Source organism: Rhagoletis pomonella, unplaced genomic scaffold (assembly GCF_013731165.1).
Source record: "Rhagoletis pomonella isolate Grant_MI unplaced genomic scaffold, Rhpom_1.0 Rhpom_scaffold_00229, whole genome shotgun sequence".
NCBI classification, from domain to species: Eukaryota; Metazoa; Arthropoda; class Insecta; order Diptera; family Tephritidae; genus Rhagoletis; species Rhagoletis pomonella.
The window spans coordinates 56,012-66,332 of NW_023458783.1; the positions used below are offsets into that span (position 1 = coordinate 56,012).

The 10,321-nt window shown below is 35.8% G+C and overlaps 2 protein-coding genes across 2 annotated transcripts; one reads left to right on the forward strand and one right to left on the reverse strand.

Annotated features, from left to right (window-relative positions):
- Nucleotides 1-1,814: 1,814 nt before the first annotated feature.
- On the forward strand, nucleotides 1,815-3,764 carry LOC118750414. Its single transcript, XM_036485134.1, has 3 exons — nucleotides 1,815-2,052; nucleotides 2,114-2,223; nucleotides 3,540-3,764. Exons 1-3 carry the CDS (start codon nucleotides 1,901-1,903, stop codon nucleotides 3,731-3,733), a joined length of 456 nt encoding a protein of 151 aa, XP_036341027.1. The 5' UTR covers nucleotides 1,815-1,900; the 3' UTR covers nucleotides 3,734-3,764.
- Nucleotides 3,765-3,953: 189 nt separating this feature from the next.
- On the reverse strand, nucleotides 3,954-5,704 carry LOC118750415. The gene is made up of 3 exons (XM_036485135.1): nucleotides 5,668-5,704; nucleotides 5,265-5,568; nucleotides 3,954-4,398 (listed from the first exon to the last, which is right to left on the reverse strand). The coding sequence occupies exons 1-3, from the start codon at nucleotides 5,672-5,674 to the stop codon at nucleotides 4,332-4,334; spliced, it is 378 nt and encodes a 125-aa protein (XP_036341028.1). The 5' UTR covers nucleotides 5,675-5,704; the 3' UTR covers nucleotides 3,954-4,331.
- Nucleotides 5,705-10,321: the final 4,617 nt, after the last annotated feature.

Below are 10,321 nucleotides of genomic sequence, written 5' to 3' on the forward strand. Positions count from 1 at the left end.
GTAAATAGGAATTTGCAACTGACGGTATTCACGCTGTTGCATTAACACACTACCTGGAGCAAAGCTGCAGACTGCAACTGGTGAATGCACCCAAGTGTTAGGAGAAGTACCATGCGAGGTAATAATCGACGATGTGGCCTCGTACACTAAGTTTATAGTGGCAGACATTGTGGATGAAGTAATCATCGGCGTGGATTTCTTACTTGGCCAAGGCATGAAGATTGACCTCCAAAGAATGTTCCTGACAGATCGTCACAGGAAAGTGCCACTTAGGGTTGGTTACGACAGCCAGTGCTGCAGCAGACGGTTAGTCTTAGAGGAAGTGTCGAAGATTCCACCAGAAACGGAAGCGATTAGTTGGACGGAGGTTGGCAGTGATGGAGACGAAATGGTTTCGTCAGGAGAAGGAAGTGGTTCGCCGATACAGGAAAAGCGTTACGGTTCCGCCAGCTCAGTGAACAAGAGGTCGCAACAAGGAAGTGGTCATGGCGAGCCAGAAAGTGTTTCCGGCAGGAGGAAAGCCACTGAACCACGTTGCAATGGTGATACGCCGGTGGACGGAAATGGAAGCGGCTGTGAAAGCAGTAGGCGCGCTTTGAAGTGTCCCGGAAAAGGTGGCCGGCAAAGGCGAGCAGTTAAGCCGGAAGCTAAGGATGAGGTAATACATGTCCGGTCAATGAGGTTGACGCCGGAGAAGGAGCGAGATGCGGAAACACTGGGCAAGTTTCAGCGTGAGGAACCGGATTTAGCAAGATGTGCTAAAGACAGTTCAGCACGAAGGCAGGAGCCTCGGTGTCATGGACAAATGATGCGGCATAGATCTGGCGAAAAGGGTGCCCATGAGAAGAGACATGGTCTGGTCACCACCAGTGGCCGGCAGAAGCACGACCATGTGAGATGGTGCACCACCGGAGATAAGCTGGAAGCAATGTCCAGTAACGCATCGAGCCGAGAAGAGCTACAGGAAGGTGATTCGGTGTTGTTGCACATGCCGCAGCCGAAGAAAGGCTTCATCTCCGAACAACAGCGTAACTGGAAAGGTCCATATAGGATTGACAAACGGCTGAAGGACGCAGTGCATCGAATCCAGACAATGGGGAAACCGAGGACCAAGATGAAAGTGGCCCACTTGGAAAGACTTGCAGCGGTTGGAGCGGCAAGTGTGTCTGATCAGACTTAGGTGGAGGGCAGTGTGGCGAATACTGCGGCAACACAAAGCGAACAACGAGAAATAGGCAGAATGTTCGAGGAATGACGTAGAATGTTCCACAAAGAGAAACGTCAAGTTGGACGAACACTGCGAACAGCGAGAGAAAGAGAATGAGCGATAAACTTCAGATGTTCTGGAGTCGCCATAAGTGCCAGCGCAGGTATATAAGGGCGCCGCCAACGCGAGGTGAGTGAGTTACAAGTCAGCAAGCTACAAGTAAAGTGAGCAGAGAAGCGAGTTGCGAATAAGCAAGCTATAAGTTTAATTGTGTGTAAATATGTTGTAAATAACAATAGAAGTGCATGATACGGTACATATATATCTGTACAAGCAAATAATGAGAGATATTGCATAAACTAAGAGAAATACAATGCCTGTGAGAAGTATAATGGGCTGTTTTTGCTTACGCGTAAATGTACATTTAGAGCATTTAGCTGTAAATGAACATTTATCCATACAAAATTCGTCATCTAAATGCAACTAAATGCAACTCAATCCTTGCATTAAGAATCTAAATGCTAAAAGCAACCCTGCGTTCTTTGAAGATTCGAACAAGATTTAATGAAAAAAAGTGGCAATACCGCTTGTTTCTGTGTATATACATAAATATTTGTTGACATTTTATTTTGCTGATACATACATAAGCGATCGCGAAATCTTTGGACCGCAGATGCAGAGGAGGTATTTGTGATGTTGTGGCAACAAAAAGTGGATGACTTGAGGGGGCCCAGAAAAAACAGCCATGTCTATCAGGAGATGGCGGCAGAAATGCAGATGCAAGAATATGATGTCAATTCCTCATCTGTAAAAATTAAGATTGACAATTTGACGGCAGAATATAGGTAACTATAGTCATTCCAAAGTTATAAAAAATATTTATTCCTGTAATGTTTTTTTTCATAGGATAGGCCAAGGCAGGTATGCTTCTTGGCATTTATTTGAGCAGGTGCACCAAACAATTGGTGGCGTCTCCAACAATAACGTGGAAGAGCTGATAGAAGAGAGTTTTGAAGGTAATTGCTAGTTATTCAATTTACATGATGAAATTGTAGGCATATTCAAAATCATTTTTATACCCGAGCGCACTTGTGCACAAGGGTATATTAATTTTGTTCACATAACGGTTGTTTGTAACAGCCAAAACGAATCGAGATAGATATAGACGAATGTATAGATAAATGATCAGAATGAAAAGAGAAATCGATTAAGCCATGTCTGTCTGTCCGTCCGTCTGTCCGTCCATCCGTGTACACGATAACTCGAGCAAAAATTGAGATATCTCAACGAAATTTGGTATGTAGGTTGGTATTGAAAATGGGCAAAATCGGACTGTAACCACGCCCACTTCCCATATAACGGTAATTTCCAGAAATGCGAAAACTGCGATATTTTAGGAACTACTGAAGATAATTCACTCAAAATTGATATTTACAGTAATTTTTAAACGAAAAATAAGAATATTATAAATTTTTGGAAAATGGGCGTAGCCACGCCCACTTATGGTTACATGTACATATCTTGGTACGCCCACATCCCATATTACGGTAATTTTCGTAAATACGAAAACGGCGATATTTTAGTAACTACTGAAAATTATTCACTCTAAATTAGTATTTACAACAATTTTTAGATGAAAAATAAGAATATTATAATTTTTTGGAAAATGGGCGTAGCCACGCCCACTTATGGTTACATGTGTGTATCTTGGTAACCGCTGCACCAATTTCTTCCAAACTTGGCACAGTTGTTGGCCTTGGTACAGTATACTAAATGGCCGAAAATTTTAAAAATCGGACAATAACCACGCCCACATCCCATATAACGGTAATGTAGAGAAATACAAAATCTTCGATAAATCAGAAAATATTAAAGCTAATTTATTCAAAATTGATGTTTGCAACAATTCTTTACCAAGAAATACGCTTATGGTAAAATTTTGGAAAATGGGCGTGGCACCGCCCACTTATAATCACATATATGTATGTATATCGGTAACAGTTCTACCAATTTGTACCAAACTCGATATTTTTATTGTGCTTGCCACATAAAAGCAAAACGTTGAAAATTATTGAAATCGGACTAAAATTACGGCCGCTTTTCATATAACGGTAAATTTCAGAAATGCTTGAAACTGCGATATTTCGAAATTTAACTCAAAATTGATACGCCCCGGATTACCATGTAGCGGTAGCCTTCGGAAAGGTGAAAAAACATATATTTAATACTTGCGCCGAGTAATTAATGTTCGGCTCCGCCCGAACTTAGACTTTCTTACTTGTTATTATTAAAAACTAATCTATATACATAAATTCAAAATACTCACTTTCAGATTCGATGTCATCATCCCCGACAAATATCTCGTCGCTTTCTCCTTCTCTTCCCCAGCTGTCGCCATCACCGTCGTGTTCATCACCACTGCCGTCAGGATCGGGAGGGACAACACTCCCCATCAATATCAAGCGCAGCAACATCTACCAGATCTGGAAAACAAAAACAGATGGATCGATTAGTGACGATTTGTGAGGGTATCCAAAGCAATTTTTCGGAGGCTATGGAAAAAATTCACAAAATCGAACGATGGATTGGTCGAAATAGAAAAGGCAAAGCTAGTCGCAATGCAAGAACTGCAGAGGGATGCGAGAAGGCTGACGGATGGAGTACTTGATTTTTTAAATAGATTTTAAGGAAATAGTATGTAGAAATTAGACTGAGATATTTTGTTTTTATTTTTGAAGTAGTTAGTTTTAGTTTTGAGAATTGCACTGAATTATTTTGTTTACATTTTTGAAGTAGATTTTAAGTATATAGAAAGCAAGATTTTGTGAAATGAAGTGCTTGGATTTGAAATTGTGATACCATTTTTCTAGAGTACCTTTTTCCTTTCTTAAAACTAAAAGTTTTTTTTTACTTCGCGTCAAGATAAAAAGACATGAACTGAAATAAACGTGATATTAACTTACTGAAATATGAACAGAACGCATTTCTTATTGATTCCGCTTCTGCGTGTCCACGGATTGTGGTTGTCTTCTCCTAATATTATTAGCGTGCTGCTCGTTAAGCCAAGAAGGTGTAACTGGGTCATTTTCTGCTATTAAAAAGTTGTGCAAAGCACAACAAGCCTTTATAATAGAATTTGCATTATCACTTCTGTTATCAATTCCTTTTCCGATCCGGCGAAACCTAAATTTCTATACATATATGTTAAAATAATAAGTGTATCCCACTGGGCAAATAAGTAAGCACCTTACGAGGTAATCCATGTTTTCTTTCAGTTTTTAGTACCAAAATTGTCATCATGGCTAATGCCACCTACTAATAATAATAATAATAATAGATTGGCGCTTACACATATGTTAGTGTTTGGCCGAGCTTCTCCTCCGACTTGTGGCGTGCGCCTTGATGTTGTCATACAAAGCGGAGGGACCTACAGTTTTACGCCGACTCCAAACGGCGATTGTATTTTTATGAGAAGCTGCTTTTCATGGCAGAAATACACTCGGAGGTTTGCCATTGCCTGCCGAAGGACGACCGCTGTTAAGAAAAAACCTTTTTCTATATTTTTTGGGATGTTGCTTTGACCAGGGCTTGAACCCAGGTGCTGATGTGTGAAAGCGCGCACTGCTTACCACTACACCACAGCGGCAGTGTAAGTTGCTGGTAAGGTATTGCCCTTCATCCGGCGGTCCTTACTACTTCCCTGCCGAATCTCCATTACTTTAACAAAGACGTGGCCGCCTTATGTAAGTAGGAATTTAGAATCTACATTTGGTATCAGACATACCTCTGAGCTGCTTTACAAAGTAAGTTACGCATAATGCAGAGCAGTCGCTCGGAGGAGTTCGGCGCTTGGAAATAATTTCGACTGCACGTTATTTTGCAACTGACAACGTAATGTGTCGTAGGAGGTGCTCATTTTGCGCTTTACTAGTAGATGTCATTGGCCGTGATTACAATTTTGGTACTAAAAACTGAGGGAAAACATGACTTACCTCGTAAGGTGCTTACCTATTTTCCCAGTGGGATTTAACGACCAATTCTATATTTACTTAATTACCTTGCTTTCAATTGCCCAAAAGCATTTGCAACCACTCTACGAGATTTCGAAAGTTGGTAATTGAAAGCTTTTTGTGAAGGCGTCTTATCCAAACTGAATGGAAAAGGCTTCATTAAATATTTGGAAAAACGAAAGGCAGAATCTCCGAGAATGACAACTGGGATGTCAAAATTTCCTAAATTTGTGCTCATTGTGTTCAGAAGTGACCAGTTCTCCAGTTCCCTTTTTAAGATGGACTTTTCAAAGATTTGCGAATCATTACATCCTCCTGGACTTCCCACGTTGATGTATAAAAAAACGATATCTTTAAAAGAAAAGAAAAAGTTATGCGCTATGTAATTTACATTCGGATGAATATGCATATACGCAAAATAGAATATCTAAAAAATTTCATGCTGGGTACCTTGCATCAACAAGTGCTAGTAATAGGGCATTCGCACGCGGCGATTTTACAGGCAACAAAAGTTGAATACGTAGTTGAATGAGAAGTTGAAAGTGAAAAAGTTGCCATCCCTATTCAGACGAGGCGATTTTGGATTCAACACGAATCGTTATTTACATTATTGAAAATGAATTTAAACCGCAAAGTTTTATTAATTGGCGTAAATTTGGTAAGCCAAGCGTTAGTAGAAGTGCTTTTAGCGAAGCTGAAAGGTAAAATAAGAGTAAAAAAGTAAAAAAGGAAAAAAGTATGTATACAGAACAGTGTTGGCATTTTTGGTACAATTGTACTTGTTTGATACAATTTCATTTACAATATTCTTTCCTACTACGCAGTACTTTTTAGTAAAATATTGTAATGAATACTAAAAATATATAGCTCTGAAAATTCACAGTTCGCCTGTTCGTATTTACCTTTGTAAGTTTTGAAAAATGGCTTGAACGAGCCAGTACAACATAGCCTAGGCAAATTTTTAAAGAAACTTTTCGATACTAAGTTTTATTAAAACAAAATGTCAAAGAAACAAAGTCTTCGTTAGTTATAAGAAGAGATTTTCTTAAATATAATACCTTTACGGCACTCACATATTGACAAGGTTTTACTATTTATTTTATTATTCTTTAATTTTAATTATCTGTTTATAAACTATAATGTATTCTTTAAGAAAAACTGTATAAACCCAAGATTAAATCTTTGCGAAACATCCAAAAACCAACATACTGTCGTAAAAATTTCGAGCTTTATTAATATTCTTTAGTTTTTAGCCCATTCAATTTTAGTATAATAAAGTGCAAGTTTAAAGTAGCTGGGACTTACCGTTGAACTTGGCAATTTTGTTTTGTCGACGATGTCAGCCATTTTCTTCCATACGAAGTGTGTTCGACGATTTTTTTATATGGAGGAAATGAGCAACACCTTCATCAAAGAAATCTTAAAAAACTTAGTTATATTAAAATTTAATGGGCTAAAAAACCACACACTCAAAATAAATCTAGGAAATCGAATTAAATAGATCGAAATTTTTACGAAAGTGTGTTGGTTTTTTTAGTGTTGCACAAAGTTTGAACCTTGGATTTGTACGGCTTTTCTTAAAATATAAAGCGTATTTTTACAAAAAATAATTAAAATTGAATAATATTAAGATAAATGGTCAAATCTTCTCGTAAAGGTTTGATAAGCACTTGAAATTCTATTAAAATGTCAAATTTTAGTACTGAATCCAAAGAAAATGTCTCTTTTATCCATTAATAATAACTTAAATATGCTTTTTGTTAAGATGTATACCTGAAAATGTGTGCATACATATTTACGTCAAATGCAATACATGTGCACGTGGAATCAATTTGTAAAAGTGTAAAATACGTAAACGTATGTACATAAACAATAAAACTTTCTCATGAATATCATAAAATCATTGGTCTTGAAGGGAATGTACTAAGAAAATATATGAGCGAATTAAAAAGTGTATACAATTTATAGCCGAAAAGTACATTTTTTGTATAGATTTCGTACTGAAGGAACATTTTGATATCCCAACACTGATACAGAATGTAAACAAACACAGGGTTGCAAGGAAAAAAAAGTTGAACGAGCTCAAAGTTGGCTGGCGACCAACTTTGTTGAAAGCGATTAGTTGAAAGGCCGTTCGGACGAGGCGATTTTTGCTTTCAACTAAAACTTGCCTGAAAAATCGCCGCGTGCGAAAGCCCTATAACACTGTGGAATACCATCCTTTATAATTGATATAATCGACTGCTTCTTCCTGTCTGGGATGAATTTCTTGTGGCATCCATCTGAAAAAATATATTCGCTACTTAGTTGAGTGAAAATAATGGCGCGTATTCATAGTCCAGCAACTAAGTCGAAGCTAACAAAGTGGCAACTTAAATTTAAGTACCAACTTAAAATTTACCTCTATTCATAGTCGCATTTCAGACTTCTACTAAGTAGTTTCGGGTGGGCTTTCCAAAACGGAACCAATCGAAATTTCAGCGAAAGTATAAGAAATTTCGTCATGAAACTTGGTGAGGATGTTGGGGGGAGGCCTCCTCAACATGAATTGTTCACTCTCACAATATAATTCCTAATAGTATTTTAGCAATTTGTTGTTAAATAATGTCCACTATCACCCCCTAATTTTTTTAAAATATGCCACTTATCACTTATATTTTGTGTTACATATTATATTTTCAATGCTCACATGCGTATTTTATGCTTTTATTATATATAATTCACACATTAATTAAGTAAAACGCGTTTATAAATTTGTGTTCACGTTTTACCACTTTTCACAAACAAACAGAAATAACAATGGCCGACAGTAAGAGCAAATATGTGCTGCCATACGTTTTAAAAGTAAATACGCCACTATTAAAGGATTTTATTAAAACACGGCCAACACAAAAAGGAGTTGTGCGTAAAATCGTCATATTTTTATGGCAACCGTATTCCAACGGTATTTCTTTTACTCTCTTCTTATTTTTTCGCATGCAGTAGCTAGCACTGCATTTTTTCGCGTCTTTTACTATTAAATACACTTACAAACCGTATTATTTCCTTTTTTATTTCTTTTTTTTAATATACTTTCATAAATTATGAAATTTTTTTATATAAAGTCGCGCCATATTTTACCATAACCATATTTTAATATAGTTCCATATATATCGAAAATTTTTAATAAAAAATCGCGCGATTTTTTATTAAAAATTTTCGCCTGCGGCGCTTTATATTCTAAAAATCGATACTTCCATAAATAAGTAAAATTTTTAATTAAAAATCGCGCGATTTTTTAATAAAAATTTTCGCCTGCGGCGCTTTATATTCTAAAACTCGATACTTCCATAAATAATGAATATTTTTAATTAAAATCGCGCGATTTTTTATTACAAATTTTCGCCTGCGGCCCTTTATATTCTAAAAATCGATACTTCCATAAATAATTAAAATTTTTAATTAAAAATCGCGAGCTTCTTTATTAAAAATTTTCGCCTGCGGCGCTTTATATTCTAAAAATCGATACTTCGATGAATAATGAACATTTTTAATAAAACATCGCTTTTTATTATAAAATCGATACTTCGATAAATTATGCCACTTTTTAATCAAAAATCGACCAATAAATAATAAAATTTTTTTATTAAATATCGCGCGATCATTATCTGCATTTTTTATTGCTTCCGTTTTGTGTTTTTGAGGCATTTTTTCATATGTATGGCAGCACTGACATTTCACTTCAATTGGTGTACAAAGCAAAAGGTGAGGTTAAATTCGGTATTTTTTGCAACTTTAAATGCGAATTACTTTAAAACTATAAGCCTCCGAAGGGTGGGGTCTTCAGATTTAGAATCTGAAAAAGCTCCTCTATACTCCCTAATATTTTTTTTTTTCAAAGCCTGGATCCGTTTTGGAAAATTTTCCCGTAGTTTCGACTTAGTTTACGATATTTTGGAAAAATTACATTTTTATTAAATAATATCAAGTTTGATTATCCGTTTATGTAATTTTTATTTTCATTGCATGATTATGCAAAAGAATAAGGTATCATTTTCTTGTTAGTTGTGTGAAATAGCCAGAACAACCGCAGTGATGTGAAGTCGATGTTTATCGAAATCATGCTGTGGAACATACAAATAGTAGATATCTAAATGTTATGCACAAATTTACTTTAAAAGAACTAGCGTGAAACTGACTTATTATTTGAAAATTTATCTAAATTATTCCAATTATAAAATTGTGATGTAGCTTTATTCGAATTGTAATACGCATTTAATTTCATCTTCCGATTAAAATGGATCGATCTTTGTAAATTTTAATTTGAGATTATTCAATATTATCAAACTCACCCTCTATCAACTTAATTTTTACATATTTCGGTAATTTTCTAGGGTGCGGTAACAACCCCTAAAAAAGGTGCGGAAAAGTCGGGAGGGGTATCAAACGACGCGTTTCGGCCCCCTATTAACAATCCGGAGGGGGGGAGATAATATTATTAACCATTTAAAAGTTATGAACAAAAAACTTTTGTTAAATTTCGTTGTTTTCGATGGGCAATTACACCGACAAAGATTCACTAAATCACCTGTTCACACTTTTTAAACACTATTAAAATATATAATTTAACTTATTTATTAAAGAAACACATAGTTTTATCAACCTAAGATAGATTATTTTGTTATTAAAAAGAAGTTGACAATCTTTGCCAGCTGAAACGCGAGATTCCAAAATAGCTATTGTGCTGCCACTGGATTAGTATTTCGTAATAATTCACTTTTCCTTATGAGATGTGTGCACTGTTCAATGCTTTTCGGTATCTTCTTTCGTTTAATATATATATAAATAATGAAAATTTTTAATAAAAAATCGCGCGATTTTTTATTAAAAATTTTCGCCTGCGTCGCTTTTTCCATAAAAATCAATACTTCGATAAATAATGAAAATTTTTAATAAAAAATCGCGCGATTTTTTATTAAAAATTTTCGCCTGCGGCGCTTTTTCCATAAAAATCAATACTTCGATAAAGAATGAAAATTTTTAATAAAAAATCGCGCGATTTTTTATTAAAAATTTTTGCCTGCGGCGCTTTTTCCATAAAAATCAATACTTCGATAAATAATGA